Source organism: Cebus imitator, unplaced genomic scaffold (genome assembly GCF_001604975.1).
Source record: "Cebus imitator isolate Cc_AM_T3 unplaced genomic scaffold, Cebus_imitator-1.0 Scaffold148, whole genome shotgun sequence".
In the NCBI taxonomy this organism is placed as follows: Eukaryota; Metazoa; Chordata; class Mammalia; order Primates; family Cebidae; genus Cebus; species Cebus imitator.
Genome location: NW_016107463.1, coordinates 4663768 through 4686584, shown reverse-complemented (window position 1 = coordinate 4686584; position 22817 = coordinate 4663768). Strand labels below are relative to the sequence as shown.

At 35.0% G+C, this 22817-nt stretch overlaps 1 protein-coding gene across 2 annotated transcripts in view; it reads left to right on the top strand.

Annotated features, from left to right (window-relative positions):
- COL21A1 (collagen type XXI alpha 1 chain) overlaps positions 1–22817 on the top strand; it is a 191064-nt gene that overhangs the window by 141971 nt on the left and 26276 nt on the right. For both annotated transcript variants that reach the window (XM_017542926.1, XM_017542927.2), the window contains one exon: positions 5627–5680. In XM_017542926.1, the coding sequence (XP_017398415.1) occupies positions 5627–5680 (54 nt within the window). The remainder of the gene's footprint in view (positions 1–5626; positions 5681–22817) is intronic.

Genomic DNA, 22817 nt, shown 5'->3' with positions numbered 1-22817 from the left:
TTTTTTTATCCGGAATGTTCCTTCGAATTATAATTTTAAATAGAAGTTCTGTTATTTATTTATTTATTTATTTATTTAGGTTTATATCTCAAGGACTCCAATTACAGATATGTTGAAATTTCTTTGTTTTCTACTTCTATCATTTCTGATCCTTTTAATGTCTTTCAAAAGTCTATTTTTATTGGCTCTGCTAGTTTTCTCCTCATTACCTTTTTAAATTTTCAGTTAAATCTCTTCTGTCTTGGTTTCTTGTCATTTAATCATCATCATTCTCATCTTATCTGAGGCAATTTTATCTTTTTGATTTCTAAATAAATTATTATTTCATATCTTCCTTGAATACATTTTCATTCTGAATTTTTTTTAACAAATAAAAGTACTTGTATAATGTTTGTTAATCCAGGTTACAGTGTTTTGTTTCAGTTTTTTTCTACTTTATGTTTTTGTGTGAAGAAAATCTGAAAAGTTATGGTTTTTTTCTTTTGGTAGTTTTGTTGGGATATTATCTGCCAATTCTTTTCAAATTTGAAATACCCTGTACATATTTTAACCTGAAATAATAAGCAGAGTTGTACATGTTTAGGTAACTTGCTGGGCTTGCTAGTTGTAGATTTTCTCTTCTTTTATGTAGAATGAAGTTAGCAGTTTCTTTAGTTAATGAGATTACTGCATAGGACTTGGTGTGTTTTCTGCTGGGGATGTGGAGGAGTGAGAAACGTAACGTGTTGATTTTAGATTCTTGTGGTACATCCAAGGGAAGATATTTAGTAAGCAGTTATATACAGATGAGGAGCTCCATCTTATTTGGAGAAGGGGAAGGAATGGGATATAGAACAGAGTTATAAGGAATTATCTTAGATTGGATGAAGGACCCCTGTTTACTGTAATAAAATAAAAGAGGAATGGATGGGTGCAAGTGCATGTAAGTGTGTTTGTTGGTTTGGTGGCAGAATGTTTGTTTCCCATTTTTTCTTAGAATGTGGGAGTTGTAACCTTTTGGGAAAAGGAGAAAAAAAGCTTTCGTTGATTGGAGAATATTTTATGTATCAGAAACTTTCTACATACATAAAAAATGTGGCAGAGAGGAGATAAAGGAAATATAGAAGTTGCATGCAGTCCAGCTAAAACTGGAAGTTATAATCTGTATGATTGTAATAGTATTTTTCCTCCATAGCCATACTTAGAACATAAGCATAGGCTGAGGCTGTTTTCAGTTTGGTTTACTCAGCACTGGAATTTGCATAAACCAGCACAGTGGATGCAGAGTGAGGTAAAGGGCAAGAATTTTAGTTAGAATGCGGTTGGAATAATTAAATATGGTATTTAAGCTGGATATGCAAAGAAGCAAAGACAGGAAAGGACAGATTATAACAAACGGCGTAACTCATTGGATACTTTCCAAGAGCTTGGCTCTTTTTACAGCACTGTACGTGCATTTTCTCATTAATCTCATAAATCATGAGTTGTAAGAGGAAAAAGTTTAGCCTTTCACAGATGAGGAAACAAAGAACTAGAGTAAATAACTTGTCCAAGGTGACATAGCCGTAACTTAACAACCAATGAAAAGTCTGCTCGTCAACTTGTTGGAAATCATCTTATACCCGAATATTCTCTCCTAGTTTAGAAAATAATGAGGAAACTGGTGGCCCTAATGTTTTTAATGATATTTTAACTAGAATAAAGAAGAATTGGCCTTATGTTTAAAAATACTCATTTTGCCAGAATTATAATGACAAACTATAGCAGTTCAAGTATCGAAATAGCATATATTATTTGAAAACAATACAGCTGAAAATACGTCATGAATAAAGGATTGTTAAAACCTCAACTTTTTGGTGCAGTGGATCTCCCTTTCTATGCTGAGAGTTGCATAAGGCATTTTCACAAAGGCTCTTACTTTATTTTCTTAAAAAACAAAATTGAAGAAGCTTGGAATACTAATGGCCTTTTACGCACAATATCAGGTTCAGAGGGATGAAGGGATTCAGCCAAACATGTGCAGTTTCATGGAGAGTGAGGGTTGCAGGTCTAGCTTGTGTGCTCAGTGGTGTGCATGATGCCTTCCAAATGTCCTGTCTGTTTACTTGGCCAGCCAGGAGAAACTTCTTCACCCTTACATCTTCAGTACATCTGCAGTCATGCTAGAGATTTGTTTACAAATGAAGACTGAAATATGCCATAAGATCAAAGTCAAAATGAAGTGTTTCTTTGATAACAAAGCAAGGATCTTCCTCAAAATTAAATTGTATTTTCATGATCAGTAAACCGTATCTCCCACCTGATTTTCAGGATTGCTATAAGCAAACCAAATTATTTTCCATCCTTTTGTTTTTTACGGGTAAATACCAGAGACCATAGCGTGAAAGGAAATACACATGCATTGCAAGTTTCGTGTCTGGTTTTAGTTAAATTTCCTTTTGTTCAATAACTGTTTTGTTGTGCTATAGAAATTTGATTGGGGAATAATGTTAAGCATGACACTTTCTCAATTATATTATACCAAGAAGGGAGTTAATAACAGAATAGAAAAACACTAAGTTGGAGATGGGGCCATGTTGTATGCTTTTTTCAAATGCCAAACAAATTGATCTGCACCAGGTTATCCAGGTCATAAAAGCAATCAAGTGATCAGGGTAAGTTCTGGTTAGAATACTTAGTTTCACAATCTGATTCTATCTTGCATTTGATTATTTCAAGGAAAATGCCAAGTGGAAATTATCTTTTCATTTCTTGATGAAATATTATTAAAATCCATTATTAAAAAATGAAGGGAATATTCCTAGGTAAGGGTAACTAGCCATTATCTTGTAATAACTAACTGCATAATTGTCCAACAGTAAATGGTAGAACTTTATCTACACATGTTTTTCCCATTTCCTTTATCTCTTTGAAACTGAACAAGAATAAATAGTCTGTTCCTCCTTCCTTGGTATGCTCCAATGATTGTAAAGAAGGGTATCTGTAGTTCTATATTATGTTTGGCTCTAGTCTAAGTATTGTAGGTGATTAAAAAAAACTCATATAAATTAAGTTTTCTACCTTTAAAGAATGTGCAAGTCAAGCAAATAGCATATATAAACAACACACATGCTGAACATCCTAGCAATAATAAAATTCAGTGCTAAGTGAAAAGCTTTACAATGCTATAGTAGTTCATAGAAGAGAGGAATTCGTCAGTGCAGAAAGAGTCTGTAGGTCTGTCTTGAGATCTGGGCTAGAGTAGTGTTTCTCAAAGTGCTGTCCCAATTCTAGCAGTCTCAGCGCCTTCTGTAAAGTCATCTGAGAGGCAGATTTGGGGGACTTGCCCCAGATCTACCATATCGGGAACTCTGGGTTGGGGCCCACAGTCTGCAGTTTAACAAACCTTCCAGGGTAATTCAGATGAAGCTAAATTTTGAGAATCACTGCTATAGAAAATAAAGAATATGATAATTTATTCAGTTATTATGTTAAGTGTCTAATATAAAGTAGGAAGAACACAGTAAGTTAAATCCTCAAATAACTATGGAATTCATTATTGATAAACCTTGCTAATGTCTGGTTATGTTTTTTTTAACTGCAGCTAATTAAAATAAAATAATATTAGGTCACTGGACAAAAAGATAAAAGCAGAGATTTTATTTATAAATCGAAGTAGTCATCTAATCATGTATTTTGCCGTTACTTTTAATGGCAAAAACTGCAATTACTTTTGCACCAACCTAATAATTTTCAATTAATTGTTTCTACTATTCAGTAACTTCTTTAACCTCTTTATTTTATATAAAGAAAATATAAACTACAGATTGTTTTATAAGTCACATCTGACAGTATCTGGAAGTAGGAGAAGTTAAATGATCTAATGACTTATAGCAGTGCTGGTTTTCAAATGGCTGCATTAGAATCATCTGGAAGAATTATTATCACAGACTGCTGGCCCCCACCCAGAGATTCTGGTTTAGTATGCTATGGTATAGCTTGAAATTTTACGTTCCGAAGAAGTTCTCACGTGAAATGAAGAAGTTGATCTTGCGTAGTCTGAGGACCATATTTGAGAATTACTAATATGAGAGATTTCTTCTCACTATTGATACGAGTAATGAGTTCAGATAAAAATATTTCATTGTTTCTCTGTAGTATTAGGACCTGACACATCCCTTGTCTGGAATTTTTCAGGTTTTTTAAACTGTAACTTTCAAACTAAGTGGATCCAACATTTTTTCCTTGGGTATTTTTATATGCTTTTCTGTAGAACTATTGGATTACCAATAACTTCTCTCTCTCTAATTTGGTTATTTTTTAGGAAATCATTATTCTTTGCTCCTTCTATCCTCAACTATCATCTAGTGTTTGTAAATAAAACTCGTGCAGATGAAATATTAGGCTTTAGTTGATATTTTTCTGTTCTAATAAAATGCAGGAATTCATGCAAGTGGGAGAATTGTTGTTTATATAATGTGATATGGATGGATTTTTTCTAAGTGCTGATTATGCTTGCCAAGTTTTAGGGACTCTTCTGTGCTTCATTTTCAATAATTTGGGAAATTCATTAGAATATGAAATTATGGATGACAGTGTTGTAATATGCTTCAGTGCATTACATTCTGAGACTGTTTCCCCCTTAAACTTATTTCAACTCAGGTTTTTGAGACATGTACAGGAAAATGCTTTTATTTTACTTCCTCTCTTGCTTTCACCTAGGATAAAATGTTCTTTCTGGTATGAAACAAGTATGGCAAAATGCTTGCAGAGAACTTTGCTTGTTATGATGCAGCATTTTTCTGGACAGAAACAAATACATGACTCGTATTGACTGCTAGGTTTCAAAGAGTCTGGGGGTCTGTACATGTGTGTATGTCAGCAGGCTCTTCCCTTGCTATCCTTTATTTTGCTCAGACAGTTTAATAGTTGTCCTAATCTGCAGTTATTATACATTTTACAATTATGTTTAGCTAATATTTATTGTTTTAGTAGATAAAGCATCAGATACATTTGTATTTACTAGCAATTGATTCATTTGGGAAAAAAATTGAGCTACCAAAAGGTAGTTGTAAACTAAGATGCTTAATCTGAGCCTAGTAATGTAAACATACATATAACTAAAAACAATTACAATTGTAACAGCTACCTAAAATATGCATTTAAGATGTTTATTTTAAAAAGTTATACACTAAAGTGCCAGATAATTTCAACTAATAATCTGTAAATAATTCCGCTCCTAATAACAGTTTTATTTTGACCTTAAAATAAAACTCTTTGGAGGCAAGGTCAAATTAGATTCTATATAATGATCAATTTTAAGGTAAAAATGAAAAAGTAAATATGAATAAGACTGATACTGAATATTGGTTACATTTACTTTGGAGATAAGATGGTCTATTCTCATAAGAATGACTATACAGTACCACAGTTATTTTCTAACTTAATTATCTGCCATTATATACACATTTTTGTTGTTTATATCGTCACTTTATGAATTTCTGAAAAGGCTATTTGATGTCAGGAAAAGTTAATATCAATAATCCAGAAGTAATTTATACTTTTCTGTTTGTATCTAATGTTCTTTAATATGTGATGTTATATACTGTTATTTAGTAAGCAGACTGGAAAATTGAATTCTCTTTTTCTTTTTTCAATTCATTGAAAGGGAGAAGCAGGATCCCCTGGTGCTCCGGGGCAGGATGGACCACGGGGAGAACCTGTGAGTACCTTCTCATTTACTTCTAAAAGATGAAGTTCTTTTCCTGTTATGAAATCCTTTGACTCCTGAAATTCTTCTCCCAGATGCCCTATTATTTGTCCAGTGACTTCCAGATTTCCGATATTGTAGAAGCTCTTTGTGAAACACCATAAAATATCAAAATGTTGAATCCTCTTTCAGAAACCAGGAAGAATTTTGCAAACAGTATGAGTCACAACCGCAAGCACTCATGCCCGAACAAATGCGTGGTTAACACAAACATCATGGTCTGCCGCTGAGCTTTTAGTCCATGTCACTTTACTACTCATCTATTGTTTCATAGTATGCTCTTTGGGATTTTGTGCTCAATAAAAATCAGGGGTAGAGAAACATGACTAAGAAAACACTAAAGCACTGAATCTGAATCCTAGATATCTATATTTTGAGCAAGTGTTCCAGGTGATTCTTGACTTCAGGTAAGTTTTAAAAATATAGTTTGCCCCCAAATTTTATTCCTACAACTCATGTCCAACGTTTAAATACCAGCGGATCGCATTTTATTCATCAAATGTACCTACCCTCAAGAAATCTGAAATTTGCTTTGTGGGGAGCTAGGTTAAGAAGTGAAGTAGTAGCTGAGATGCATTGCCATTTATCACAAAGTGTTCAGTTGAGATTTCAGACCTTAAATATTGTATGCAAAAAGGAGAGAGGTACCACCAACGCTTCCTAAATAGGGTAGAGGGATTAAGCTGCTCTTAGAGTTACTTGATAAAATTTTCATTGAATTTCTTCCTGTGTATGATTATGCACTGGGGCAAGTTCTGTATAATGCTATTGTCTTCTGGGAGCTTATAATTTAATTTGGAAGGTTGAAAAAATGATACACATAATTACCCATTGTTTATAGTATGTGCCAAATATGAATCTGATATGGAGTCAGAAATCCAGAGTTTGGAGAATATTACTGCTACATTTCAACAGTGTGAACTTGAAGAAGCCCCTTCACATCCCTGTATATCTTTCTGTAAGTGTGAATGGTGTAGATGCTTATAATGCTTACTTCATAGGGTTGTTGTGATGCTTACGTGGGAAATTTTAAAAAATTGTTTGGCTAGATTTGTTCATGAAAGGGTGACTGAGAACGAAAGGAAGATGAGAGAGAGAGAACTAATCTAAATGAAGACACATATGTGAGATGCTTAAAGGTGTGCCCAGGAAATAATAAAATGATCTTAATGAGGTCCTGAATCTGCAGAGAAAGGGTCCCTGTGGGGTGTTAGAAAGTAAACATAGAAACGTGGCTAGGACCATAAAACGGAGATTCTTGACTGCAAGTTTGAAAAGTAAACCTTATTCATTTGTCATTGAAGTTTTGTGAGAAAAAAAGATAACATAGTAAAAAGAAGTGTTTTGGAGGCACTCTATGAGCTTCTGGTGTGCATGGAATGACTGGAAAGGAGAAGAAACAGGAAACAGGGCACTAGTTAGCAGGCTGTTTTGACAGACTAGGTATGAAGTAGAAGTCCTCGAGTGGGCATTAATAGGCATGGAGTCAGTTCAATAGGGTAGTGAGAGCTCAACATCTTTGAGCCATATTTGCTGTTATTTAAGAAGGATTATGAGACTTGGTAACTGGATATGAGGCTGGGTGTGATTGTTTATGTTACTGTTTCAGAGTATAATGTGTGTGTGTGTGTGTGTGTGTGTGTGTGTGTGAGAGAGAGAGAGAGAGAGAGAGAGAGAGACAGACAGAGAGAAAATAAGAAACAGAAAGAGAGGTGAGAGAAAGGTGAATGGGAAGAAGAGAAGGAAAAAGAGGAAGAGGGAAATAAGAGACAATAGACATGAGACCTTGGGTATAATTTAGGATGTGACTGTTGTAAACGTTTGTGAGTCAGTTATTTGGAATCTGTAACTCATTTTCCCATAGAAACAATGTTATAAAGGGCAAGCTGACCAGAAAGTCTGTGTAGACCATAATTCAATATGAGGAGTACATATTTACTTTGAACATAATGCTATTGAAATCTCTTAATAAAACCTAAACAGAGAAAAGAAATATTAGATATAAAACGAGGAGTGCTTAGATGATGTTTTCCTTTCCCACGGTTGCTGGTTTCTCACTTTTATCCCCAAGAAGACACTGATTTGGGTTTGTTTTGGCCCTGCCTGCTCCCACTTTATTCAAACTTATTCCTGTGTAGAGTTTTTGCATTAGAATAATTTACCATTTCAGGGAGTGTGGCCCTTTAGATTTTAACCATTTCCTTTTTTTCTTTTTTTCTTTCCTTCCAATATTCATTACATCCTTATAATGTTTAGCTTCAGTGATGAGAGAAACAGTGACTGCCTAACTAAATTACCAGGTTGAAAAAGATAGACAAACAAGGTGCTGAGGCAGGCAATAATGTGCCTGGGGTAGCGGAGTTTATTGAGATGAAATCTTTCCTTCTAAATCTAGTGGATGGAAAACTGGCAGTTAGTGAGTAAGACTCACCTATTCCAGCTCAATGGATTGGGGAAGACAGAAGAGCCTTCTTTACTTCTTTTCTTCCATTCCCCTCTCTTTCTTGATGAATGGCAAAGAGGAAGTCAAGTTTCCTGTGCCAGGAAATGCAGCCTCTTAGGAAAGCAATTAATAGGTTAAGCATCTCAAATTTGCTGATGTCTGGAAACAATTCTTCTGGTCTGTATTTTCTTCCAAATAAGAGCAGATAGCATTACAAGCTATTTTTTTTTTAAATTTCTACAATTAATGAAAACTTGGTTTTTATTATTCTGTGCAAATTGATTCTTATCACTTGTAGAAAAGCTTTGAAAATAGAAAAAAAATCCCTAAAGTTTATGTATTTTGTGACACAAATAAAGATTCTTCCATTGTGTGGGAGTAATGATTTTAAGGAGTTGTAATGAATGACTTGGCTCTACTATAAAGGGCATGTTCACTTTATTCTATAATACGGCAGCCAAGAAAATTAATGGAGCTTCAGATGGAAGGACAGAAGCTCTTAGAAAAATACTTTAAAGCTAATTAAACACAGCTTATGTCAGTCTAATGGTGATTCATCCCTGTAAGCAGATTGATACATATGAACACTAACAGCCAGAATTAAAATTAATGTCTAGGACTACAATTTCTTGGGAAATGATTATATTACGTCAAAGTACAAGTACATTCACATGTCAATACTTTGAATTTGAAAGCTAGTATTTGTCAACCCTAAAAGTAATTCAATCCTAAAAGTAATTTACTTTCTAAGCAGTAAATTATACCTAATTATCTTCGATTCAGGAAACTGTAAACTCAAATCTAACACTGGGTAGATTTATTCTAACTTGTTTCAACCATGAATTGCTATGTTTAAGGATTACATTCTTTCTATTATTTATTCAACAGTATTTATGGAGTATCTATTTTGTACTGAACATTGTACTGATTGAGGAGAAAGTGAAGATTAATTAATTAAGGAGCCAGATGAGCCAGCAGATGGCAACACAGTGTGAATGTTGTGAAAGTAGGCATGTGGGGAAGGTGTGTATAACCCTACATAAGAATGCTGAAAGGCATGCATTCTTAAAAAAAAAAAATTGCAGGCCAGATGTGGAGGCCCATGCCTGCAATCCCAGCATTTTGGGAGGCCAAGACAAGTGGATTACTTGAGGTCAGGAATTTGAGACCAGCCTGGCACATATGGTGAAACCCCATCTCTGCTAAAAATACAAAACTTAGCCAGGCGTGGTGGTAGACACCTGTAATCCCTGGTACTCTAGAGGCTGAGGCAGGAGAAGCACTTGAAGCCAGAAGGTAGAGGTTGCAGTGAGCCAAAATCACGCCGCGCACTCCAACCTGGGTGACAGAGGGATACTCTATCTCAAAAGAAACAAGAACAAAAAAAGCCCAACATTATGAGATATAATCCACATATAATTTACTGATTTAAAATGTATAGGGTTGCCTTCTTAAAAATGCAACACTCTTGGCCAAATTCTGGAAAATAAATATGAGTGAGCTAGCTGTTTGGCCTGGCCAGGCAGGAGTGTGTAGCATGCATGTTCCAAAATATAGAAGCAAAAGAAAGCATATTCTGAGAAGAACTGACAGTAGTTCAGGCTGCCCTGCAGTACATGAAATGGAAGTGATAGAAACAGTAGGTGAGGCTTTAGGGATAGACAGAGGCCAAGCCAGGAAGGGCTTTAGGTATAATGCTGTTTGCACTGAATTCTGAGAGTAATGGGAGCCCTACTTACCCACTTAAAACTTTTTTTTTTAATTATACTTTAAGTTCTGTGGTGGTACATGTGCAGAATATGCAGGTTTGTTACACAGCTGTACACGTGCCATGGTGGTTTGCTGCATCCATCCCCCCGTCATGTACATTAGGTATTTGTCCTAATGCTATCTCTCCCCTATCCCCCACACCCTGCTATCCCTCCTCTAGATCCCCATCCCCTGACGGGCCCCGGTGTGTGATGTTCCCCTCCTTATGTCCATGTGTTCTCATTGTCCAACACCTACTTATGAGTAAGAACATGTGGTGTTTGGTTTTCTGTTCTTGTGTCAGTTTGCTGAGAATGATAGTTTCCAATTTCATCAATGTCCCTGCAAAGGACATGAATGCATCCTTTTTTGTGGCTGCATAGTATTCCATGGTGTATAACATTTTCTTTATCCAGTCTATTGTTGATGGGCATTTGGTTTGGTTCCATGTCTTTGCTATTGTAAACAGTGCTGCAGTAAGCATTGGTGTGCATGTGTCTTTCTAAAAGAATGATTTATAATCCTTTCGGTATATACCCAGTAATGGGATTGCTGGGTCAAATGGGATTTCTAGTTCTAGATCCTTGAGGAATCGCCACACTGTCTTCCACAGTGGTTGAACTAATTTACACTCCCACCAACAGTATAAAAGTCTTCCTATTTCTCCACATCCTCTCCAGCATCCGTTGTCTCCAGATTTTTTAATGATTGCCCATCTAACTGGCGTGAGATAGTTTCTCAATGTGGTTTTGATTTGCATTTCTCTAATGACCGGTGATGATGAGCTTTTTTCCATATTTTTGTTGGCTGCATAAATTTCTTCTTTTGAGAAGTGTCTGTTCATATCCTTCACTCACTTTTCGCTGGGGTTGTTTGTTGTTTTCTTGAGAATTTGTTTAAGTTCTTTGTAGATTTTGGATATTAGCCCTTTGTCAGATGGGTAGCTTGCAAAAATTTTTTCCCATTCTCTTGGTTGCCGGTTCACTCTGGTGATAGTTTCTTAAGAGCTGTGCAGAAGCTCTTAAGTTTAGTTAGATCCCATTTGTCTACTTTGGCTTTTGTTGTCGTTGCTTTTGGTGTTTTAGTCATGAAGTCCTCTCCTATGCTTATGTTCTGAATGATATTGCCTAGGTTTTCTTCTAGGGTTTTTATAGTGTTAGGTCTTATGTTTAAAACTTTTGACTGGCAGCAGTTAGTGAGCTCTGTCACCTCTAGTAACAACTAAAGCAAGTATAGTCAGAGTTGGGAAGGGGAGAGTGGAACTGATTTGAAATGAACTAGAGAGGTATAAGCAGGGGTTGAGGATCCACTGGATGTGAATAGGATAAGAGATGACTCTCCAAAGTCTTACTGCATGGATGGATACAGGGGAAGACCAAACAGTAAGCAGGGAATTGAACAGGAAGAGTCTTTTTCACTAGTGCAAGTGATCCTAAAATATTTTCAAAAGGAACATATCTAAATAATTACAAAGGCATTTTAAGAGAAGGTCTATGTTTTGAGATAATTAGAAAATAATAGGCTTGTAAAAATCAAAATTAATTTCAATAAAAAATGGTGAGTCAGATTCAAGGAATTTTAGATAAATTTCTGTAAATACTAGTAGTAGTAGATTAAAAAATACCTCCCCCTCAAAAATATCAGATCTTAAGTTCTGAAACCTGTAAAGGTTGTTTTATTTGGATAAAAAGGTCTTTGCAGAAATGACTATGATTGAGTTAAAGATCTTCTGATGGGGAGATTATCTTGGGTTTTTTGGTGGACATGATCCAGTCAGTTGAATGCTCAGAGCAAAACTGAAGTTTCCTAGAGAAAGAGGAAATTGTCTCTATGGATTACAGTGTCAGCTCCTGCCTCAGAGTTTCCAGCTTACATCTTCTAATTGCCTGTCCTATGGATTGGTATTTGCCTAGCCAGACCCTATTCTTGCATGAACCAATATTTTGCAACAAATCTCTGCCATGTGTGTGTATGTATACATACTTTCATATATTTCAATTGGTTCTGTTTCTCTGCTGGAACCCTGACTGATTCAGATTTTGTTTCCGGAAAGTAAGTGCCGAACTACCTAAACTGTGGAGTGGCTTGGGAATTGGGTAATATATAGAGGCTGTAAGAATTTTGAGGCAAATGGTAGAAGTAGTCTATATTGCCTTGAACAGACTATTGGTAGAAATATGAATGTTAAAGACTGATAGTGAGGGCTCAGTGAAGAAGTGAAGGTCATGGTGGCAAAAGTGTTTGTAATATTAGAAAATATGTCTAGCATTATCAGCACACTGTTGCTAGGTGAATAGACATTAAAGGCACTGTTGATAAAGGATAAAAGAGGAACATGCTATAGGAAACGGGAAGAATGGTGACACTATGTCATAAAGTGGCAGAAAATTTAGCTAAATTATGTCCTGCAGTTGTGTGGCAAGTAAGACTTGTAAGTGACTAACTTGTATATTCAGCTGAGGAGATTGCCAAGCAAAGTGCTAAAGATAGAGCATATTTTTTTTTTCCTTATAGTAAAGTATGAGGAGGAAAAGATATTTGAGGAAAGAACTGTTAAGCAAAAAGGAACCAGCGTGTGATGATGTGGGAAATATCCTGGTTATACAGATCACAAAAGATGTTAAAACTAGCAGATTCATTGTTAAGCATGCTGGAAACAAGGTTAAAGTTGTGACTGGACACAGTTTGCTAGTGCTGAAGAGATTAGGTATAGGACTCATGAATCAATTCAACCAGCCCAGTGGAAACCACAAATAAAGATACGAGATTATCCAAGAAAAACCTGGGGAGAAGCCTCTTGTCTAATTGTGTAAATCCCCATTATATATACAGGAGACTAACAAGTTTTGAAATGTTATATCAGCAGTAACTCTGCCAGTTTGGAATGAAAGGTGTAGAGATAAGACAAAATAACGGTAGGCTGTTGGACGCTCAGAGTTGTTATAGGTAGGAAGCGGGCTGATAAAACTACTTGGCTTCAATTATGTAGTACCTTTTGAGTAAAAAAGAATCGTGATTCCAAGGCTGGAATCGTGGGCACCGGGGCCAGAGCTACTGGCCCAGAGGGCAGGGCCCCAAGCCCAGAGGGGTGTTCCTAGGTCATGAAATCTGATGAATTATTTTCTGCTGGATTCAACATTGCATGAAATCATTGACTCTTTTCTTCTCTTTGAATGCATGTGTCAATAACTTATCCTTTGCCTAACACTATAAATGGGAAATAGATAACTTGCTCTGAAGTCACAGGTTTACAGATGGAAAGGGATTTTGTCCCAGGATGGATCATACCCATACCTGATTTAGATAACAAAATTTGAGACTTTTGAGTGATTTATTATTGAGATAAGAATTTGAACTTCGCTCTAGTAAGTTAAGACTTTAGTGGACGTTGGGTTGGGTTGGATGTATACTGCATGTGGGACGAATGCGAGTTTTTGAAGGCCAGGGCAAAGACTCTGTTAGGTTGAAAATTACTCTCCTCAGAGACATCAGCTCTTAATCCCTGGAATCTGTAAACATTACCTTATTTGAAAAAAAAGAGGATGTTTGCACATATGAGTGAATATCTTGTCATAGGGAGATTATCTTGGCTTATGCAGTGGACCATAGATGTCATCACGAGTGTCCTTGTGAGAGAGGGGCAGAAGAAAATTTCACACAGACAGAAGGAGGAAGTAATGAGACCATGTTGGCTCAGATTGGAGTGATACATCCACAAGCCAAAGAATGCTGGCACCAACCAAAAATTGAAAGGCAAATAATGGAATTTTCCCTTGAGCTTCTGGGGGACACACAGCCCTAAAAAGACTTTGATTTCAGACTTCTGCACTGCAGAACTGTGAGGGAAAAAGATTCTGTTGTATAAAGCAACCAAGTTTGTAGTAATTTGTTACAGCAGCCTTTGGAAACTAGTACACTAGGTCATTTAGTCTAATTCGTAATCATTTTATGTAATGAACATATGTAAAAATGCAAATTAATACATATTGGTGTATATTGCATACTGTTGGTAGCATATCTGTTGATCAAAAATATTTGGGCTTTTGTCAAGCCTTTAAACAAGTTGGTTTCAATGACAATTTGGTTAAAAGCAAGGCTCTTCAGTCAGTATTTTCTGAGCTATCAATTTTGTTAAATTCTCATGTAGTTTTAAAAACTTAATTTGTCTATTTCTCACTTTCCTACATTTTCATTATTGTATTTAGCAACTTTTAGCCCATATTTCTTCTCTGTATTAATCATTTTTTAAATTTTAAACAATTTAAATAGATAATACTTAATGTGCTATATATAATAGTTAAGAAATATATAAACATGTATGCATAAAAATAATCTGTATGGATAAAAATCATATGGTTCAATTATGTTTCAATTACTTTGCTTAATTTTTCCCCAGTTGGGTTTTTGATATCGATTACGTTGCATTTTTCTTGCCTTTGTTTTTTTTTCCTATGAGCATTTATTGTTTTTATACTATAACAAAAATTGAGGCCCAGATTTCGAATGCTTTTTGGTGTGTTTTTCTTTTTAAAAGATGATAATTTTGCTAGACTACATTTTAATTTTTATTCTAAGAATAAAGGACAAGGTTCTTTCTAAGTGTCTTTAATATTTTGGAAATTTCTTTTCCTAACTTAATATTTTGGAATTTACTTTTCCTAAAATCACTCTGATTTTATTTTGGGCAGCTAGGTGGTTGGTGAGGACAGAGCAATATGAGGGCAGCAGTAGACAAAATTTACCAGTAGTTGAAAGAACAGTTGCAGAGAATATTCATTTTCAACTGAATCCACTTTTAGACCAAGTTCTCATGTTGACCAGTTAGTTTTCTTTGGCCAATTCTTGCCAACCAAATTACCTACAGAATTGTTTCAGCTGCTGTTTTGTCACAGCTATTCTTGTCCTGGTGCTCAATCCTGATGGCATGTTGTATTTGGTGTTAACGTTTTTCATCAGGCAATCTAAAGCATTTGCTTTCTAGTTCTCTGCTCGCCAGCCAGCCCCATTGTGTACAGGGAGACTTACGGCTCACAGTGAAAATTTGTAGGCAGGGTTTGGGTTCTACTGTGAGCTGAGATCCCTGGAGCTCCATAAAAAGGAGAAAAAGGATGCCATGCTTCCTGGATCTATGGAGGTGAGTGCACATTTCTTAATTAAGGGTGGCCTTAGCAGTTTTATTTTGGAAATGTTTGCTGTTTCATTTTTCCAGGAATAAAGACATGTGGATCACTGTAGTGTGGTTGCAACACTGGCTTATAGAGGCTTTTATTGTTTCCTTTCCTCATGCCTTTCCAATTCTTGCTTAACCACATGTTATGCTTGTCTTTATGATGTAATGTTTACTGCTGAGCAAGTCCAAGTTACCATGTACTTAAGAGACAAGTAGATCTTTTGTTTAGTCACCTTTTCTGTGGTGTGATTATTTGGCATATTGTTTTAATGCATATATACGGAAGACATATATAAAATTATTTGGGAACATTAACATTGAATTGCTGTGATGATTTCCCTTGTGGAATTAATCTATTTTATTATGCTTGTAAGGTGGAGGTATCTTTATTTGCCTGCTTGACTGTATTTTGTATTTAGATTGAAAAGAAAGAGAAGAAGAAACCCACTAGTTCTATAATTGTTTTTATTTGATTTGCGGTTTTATGGTAAGATGTTTAAGTCTTTTGTACAGATTTTTAATACTTTTTCTCACCCCTTTTTCAGGCTCCAGGTTTACTCCACATACTTGGTATGTGCTGAGTAAACCAACTTTAACTTGAAACTCATATTCTGCTATTACAAATTTCACACAGCAGTTCTTAGTGTGAAGGCAGTCCACATGTAACAATTTGGATAGTACAATTTGAAAATTCAATTGTATTTATTATTGTAATAATGTAATTATGTATATAATAATTATTACAAAACAATATTACTATATAAACACTATTAAAATAATATATTACTGCAGTAGTAATTATGTTTTAAAATCTGAGAATAACTCTTACAATGCATTTTGAAGTAGGCTTTATCTAAGATAATATAAATCCTTAGTTTATCTGTAGGATTGACTAAATTTGTAAGCAATATCTGTAACTTTTTGGTCTTCTACAATATGACATTTGGCATTGTAGTGACTGTGAAAACATTGTGTCCTTAATTTTGACCTCACAAAGCAAATGTTGGCTCATTATCTGTACAGGTTAATTAATAAAGTCCCACTAGATTTAAGCACAGATCTGTTTGATTATTTCCTATTGTAAATGGCATAAATATCAGTGCCATAGTAAAACTGGACTACCATCAAACAACATCATAAAGTAATATTGTTGATTTTAAATTTAGAAGCTCTGTGTCTATGGCACTGTTCATATTTTTTGTGGTGTTCTAAGAAATCTTTTAAATTATTTTAATAACCACTGAGAAGAATTAAAGTGTTTTATTTGATTTTTCTCTTTTCTGTCCATCTCTTTATAATTTGAAAGAGGCTTTATTGAGCCTTGAAATTTCAAGAGGAATAATATGAAATGATGTATGATTAATTCTTAGAATATCCTCTAAGTAAATCGAATCTCACTGTTGCTCATGTAGGCTCAGTAGCCTCAGTGGTATGGAGACTGATTAAATTCATCTCTGATTTGAAGAGAATGGGTGAGAGGAAACTTACCATGTATACAGGATATCAAGTCTAAATTTCATGGGTTGATATCGTGTAAACAGACTTTGACTTTCAAAATATGGATTTGAACTCTATGGGTCTACTTATTTGTGGATTTTTTTCAATACATATAGTGAAAAAAACTTGGAGAGTTTTGACAATTTTTAAAACTTGTGGGTAAACCATGTCACATAGGAATATTTTTTTAAAAAAAGTTATGAGTGCAAAAAATATATATAGATATTAGTCTATATTATTTCCTATAATAAAATTTTAAAATTTATCACAACTTACATATACTTACATTTACAGAGCATACATAGCGCCATTTGCAGTTGATATAAATGTAAACGAATGTAAATATGCAGTATTAAATCATCGTTGCCTAAAATTAACTATAGTGCATTTTATATCACTGTAATAATTTCACAGCCACCTCCTGTTGCTATGTGGTGAGCTCAACTGTTGCAAGTATCAGTTTAAAATGCCATGTGATGCTAATCATCTCCATGGCAGCAGTTTATCATTCCAATAAATTGTGTATTACAGTAAAAAGTGATCTCAGCTAGGTGCGGTGTCATGCCTATAATTCCAGCAGTCTGGGAGTTCAAAGTGGGTGGACTGCTTGAGTGAGCCCAGGAGTTTGAGACTAGCTTGGGTAGCATGACAAAACCCCATCTCTACAAAAAATACCAAACATTAGCCAGATGTGGTGACATGTGCCTTGTCCCCAGCTACTCTGGAGGCTGAGGTGGGAGGATCGTCTGAGCCAGGGAAGTCAATCTCTGCATTGAGCAGAGATCGCGCCACTGTATTTCAGCCTGGGCGATAGAGTGAGACCATGTCTCAAATAAAAAAGCTCTCTCATGGTTTTTGCATATTTTTCATTGTTTAGTGCAATACTATAAACTTTGAGTAACATCAGGAAACACACAGGAAGTGCCACTAGTGATTCTGGAAGTGCTCCCAAAAAGCAGGAAAAAAGTTGTGACATTACAAGAAAAGCTTTTATTGCTTGATACGTATCATAGATAGAAGTCTGCTGCTGCAATTGCCCACCATTTTGAGATAAATTAATACAGTGTAAGGACCATTGTAAAAAAAAGAAAAGGACATTTGTGAAACTGTTACTGCAGCTATGCTGGCAGGTGCAAAAACTTTGCACTTTTTGTAAAATACCTTTTTTTCTTATATTGAAAATACATCTTTTATGTGGATGCAGGATTGCTATAAGAAAGGCATACTCATAGACACAAATATGAATTTTAAAAGCAAAATTATTATTATTTTTAGATGGAGTAACACTCTGTCATCCAGGCTGGAGTGCAGTAGTGCAATCTCAGCTCACTGCAACCTCCACCTCTTGATTTCAAGCAATTTCTCCTGCCTCAGCCTCCTGAGTAGCTGAGATTACAGGCATGTGACACTATGCCTGGAAGATTTTTATATTTTTAGTAGAGACAGGGTTTCACCATGTTGGCCAAGCTAATCTTGAAGTCCTGACCTCAGGTGATCCACCTGCCTTGGCCTCCCAAAGTGCTGGGATTACAGGCGTAAGCCATCATGCCCAGCCTAAAAAGCAAAATTAGTATATGACAAAGCAAAATAAGGATGAAGGATCTAAAAGGAGAAGTCAATGTTAGTAAAGGATGGTTTGATAATTTTAAAAACAGGTTTGGCTTAAAAGTTGTCAAACACAGGAGAAGCAGCTTCTGCCAACCAAGCAGCAGCACAAGCATTTTCAGATGCCACTAAGAAACTCGAGGAGACATGGTTATCTTCATGAACAGATTTTTAATGCAGACAGAATTGTCCTATTCTGGAAGAAAGAAATGCCACAAAGGACATTTATTAGTAAAGACAAGAAACAAACCCCAGGATTTAAGGCAGGAAAGGATAGGGTAACTGTACTGTTTTGTACAAATGCAGTTTGGTTTATAATCAGGACTGCCCTTGTTTATAGAGCTGCTAACTCCCAAGTCTTGAAGGGAAAATATAAACACCAGCTGCCAGTCTGTTGGTTGTATAACAAGAAAGCCTGGGTGAGAATACTTTTTCTGGATTGTTTCCATCAGTGCTTTGTCCCTGAAATCGGGAAGTACCTTGCCAGTAAGGGACTGCATTTTAAAGTTCTTTTGATATTAGACAATGCCCCCAGCCACCCAGAACCCCATGAGTTCAGTGCTGAAGACATCTGAATGGTCTACTTGCTCCCTAAGACAGTGTATCTAATTCAGCCTCTAGATTGTATAAAAAGGACCTTTAAAGCTATTACACGGGGTACTCTGTGAAAAGGGTTGTCAATGCTATGGAAGAATGCCCCAGTGGAGAGAGTTTCATAAAAGTCTGGAAGAATTACACCACTGAAGATGCTATCATTCTTCTAGAAAAAGCCATGAAGCCTGCCTGAAACAATAAAACTCTGCTGGAGAAAACAAGGTCAAAATGTTGTACATGATCTTATGACACAGCCAATCAGAGAAATCACAAAAGAGACTCTGGATATGGCAAAACAACAACAACAGAAGGTAAAGGGAGAAGGGTCCGAAGATAGGGATCATGGAGAGATTCAAGAGGTAACAGACACCAGGTCAGAGGATTTAACAGACGACAACTTGATGGAGATGAGTGCCTCCAAACCAATGCCAGACTATGGGAAAAAGAAAAAGCAGTGCCTAAAAACAAATTGACATTAGACAATCTGGCAGAATGGTTTGGATTATTCAAGACTGCTCTTGACTTCTTTTACAACATCGACACTTCTATGATATTGGTACTGAAACTGAAGCACATAGTGGAAGAAGGATTGGTGCCTTATAGAAACGTTTTTAGAGAAATGAAAAGCAAAAAGGCAGAAATTACAGTGTAGTTTCACAAAATTACACTGAGTGTGCCTACCTTTCCCGCTTACCCTTTTACCTCTTCCACAACTGTCTTTGCCACCCCCTGAGACAGCAGGGCCAACCCGTCCTCTTCTTCCTCCTCAGCCTACTTAATATGATGATGAGGGTGAAGATCTTTATGATGATCCACTTCCGCTTAATGAATAGTAGATAAATTTTCTCTTCCATATGATCTTAATAACATTTGCTTTTATCTAGTTTCTTTATTATAATAATACCATCTACAATACATATAGCATGCAAAATATGTGTTAATTGACGTTTATGTTATTGGTAATGCTTTCAGCCAAAAGTGGGCTATTAGAATGTACATTTTGGGGGAGTCAAAATTTGATCATGGCTTTTCAACTGTGCAACAGTTTGGCACCACCAACACCTGTGTAGTTCAAGGGTCAACTGTATATAAAAATCCTGTGGTGGATTAAAACTCCTAAAATCCATTAAAATAAGCAAATTTATTCATGACATGCAGAGTGTTAAGAATTTTGTTCAAGGGTTAAAGATTGGTGGAAAAAAATATATAATGGTTTTTAAGCAGGGGGCATAAAATGGATTATTTTAAAATTTAATTGGTAGATAATCATACATTTAAAACCCCTTGATTACAATCCATCTTAACATCCATAATACAGATAGCTTTCAAGGGTGTCTCATTTATATGTAAATAATTAAAATATTTTTATATATAAATATAAAATATATATAAATGAGACTATATAAACTAGACTATATGTAAATGAGAATCTCTTGAAAACTATCTGTACTATAAATATAAATATTTATATAAATGTAAATATATTTAAATAAGTGATTCTTGAAAATGATCTGTATATTTATCTCTTGAAAAAATATATATAAATAACCCTATTTCTCAAGCTCTGATCTACAGAGTACCTCAAAATTACCAGAAATGCCTGTTAAAATTCAATTTTCTGGGGCCATTCTGCTAATAAATCAAAATTTGGGGTGAAAGCCCAGGAAAGTACATTTTCAGTGGCAACTGTGTGTGAGTCTGATGTAAAGTTTAATAACTATTGATATAGAGACTTTGAGGCAGGTTGATCAAAAAGAGGAATATAAACATAGGAAGACAAAAGTTACCTATTGGAGGAGAACAATTAGTGATATTGGTGTAAGAAAATAATGACATTTTAATATTTTTAGGCCATACATGCTTTAATATGTATTTCTCTGGTTACATAAGCTTTGGTGTTGTCATAAACAATAATATGAAATCATATTTCCAAATGGATTCAGTTTCCTTTGTATATTTAAAATATTTTGTGTTTGTTGACAAAAATAAAAACAAATCTATTTTGTAAAACAAAAATACATCTCTATGCAACTGAAGAAACTCAACTTGCCTATATGAAAGAAAGATAAATCCTCACAAAGATAGAAATTAGGTCATTTAAATTTAAGGGTTTTATTATAGCTTCAATTTTCATAAAAATTTAGGTTATTTTTCCAGATTTAAAAAAATTTACATAATAGTCAAAAATAACAATCTTTAATTATAGATCTGATATATGACCATTTTTTTTTGTTTTCAAAAAGTTCTGTGACTATGGTAAATTGGGGGAAATGCTGCCTGGGAAAACTACTTTTACCAAATGTTGAAGTCCTAGCTCTTCTGTGAAAGAAAGCACTCCTTAAACACAGTATTATCCTTCCTTAAGCAATGAATGCCTTTGTCCAACAGAGTGTACTTAGCAATATCTGAAAACTACCTGCAAGAATAACCTCCCAAGGGATGAAAACTTAGCAAGCAAATCTGTTACACTGGGAGGTCACAGTAGGGACGTGTATTAAGATCCCTCCAGCATTGATTTCTACGTTGGCGGTGTAATTCTTTCTGGTTGTTCTAGTTCTCTTACCAAATGATAGCCACAACCTTTAGTATCTTTACTTCTGTATTTTGAAAGACCAGTGCTTAACAGTAATTCCTTGAATGATTTAAATGTGAGAAGAAAACTCTTAGACGTTTTTGACATTTAAGATATGAAATTTGTAGGGACCAACTTTTCATTTGTTTATTATTATGTATTATATATTTGATTACATTTTATTGTATCTAATATTTTTACTCATTATCACTTCTTATATATGTTTAGTTTATCTTAAGTACTCAAAAAGTATAGAAGTTGTGTTGTAAATTTGAGTTTGCCTTCACTTACCCAAATTCCATTCCCATTCCCAGAGGTAACAATTGTTACTCATTTAATGAGATTACATCTGGACTTTTTCTTTGCATATACAAATACGTAAGAACATACACAATTTTTTAAACAACAAATTGGATCCACTGAAACTTTTATTTAACTTTATAATATGAGCATTTACCATATAAAGTTATAAGACATAATATAAAATCTCCCTTATTTCATTCATAGCATAGCTATAAATCAATCTAATCTCTGTTATTAATGCTATATATCTATGTCTGCATACTAAGGCAATATTTTTCCTAAGGGGTATATTCCTGTAAGTGGGACTACCGTTTTAAAGTATAGACAATAGTTTATTTCTGACTTTAAGTAGAAATGTCTAATGTTTCACCAAGTATGATGTTTACAATTGGTTTCTGATTGATTGAGACTTTGGCTTCAAATATTGGCTCTAGTCCTAGATTATTGGTAGTTATCACAAATACTGCATGACAAATTTTTAATGAATTTTTGGTATCTTTTGAGATGATTTTTTGTGTTTTCCTTCTAAATTGTTAATATGGGGATGTCATTAGTACTGTATATTATATGGATATATTTCTTTATATTGGACACTTCTTGTCCCCTGAAACAATCTCTACTTAGCCATGCTGCTATGTTTAACTTACTAGTCTTATAATAAGTCCATTTACATTTATTTTAACAAATCACATCAGCTTGTAGATTTCTTTTTCAAGTATTATTGACTTAGTATTAGTGGTTTCATAATTTGAATTTACTTGATCACCCTTTTAATGACTTGGAGGAATTTAAATTACATAAAAATTATCTGGTCCTTGGATATTAGATAATATTTCTGTGGTAGGCAAAATATGACAACTCTCTCCTCGAAGATACTCACATTTTAGTCCCTGGAACCTGTTACTTTCCACAGCAGAGAGATTTTGCAGATGTGGTTAAAGTTAATGATCTTGAGATGGAAATTTTATCCCAGATTATCTAAGGAGGCCCAGTCTAATCATGAGTAATCAAAAGCAGAAAAATACAGAAGAGGAGCTGGTCAAAAAGATGTGACTGGAGAAGGACCTGACTCATTGGAAGATAGAGAAAATGAAGGATAGATTCCTTGGGGCTGTAAACCAAGGAATGTTTAGGCCCCTGGAAGCTGGAAATGGAC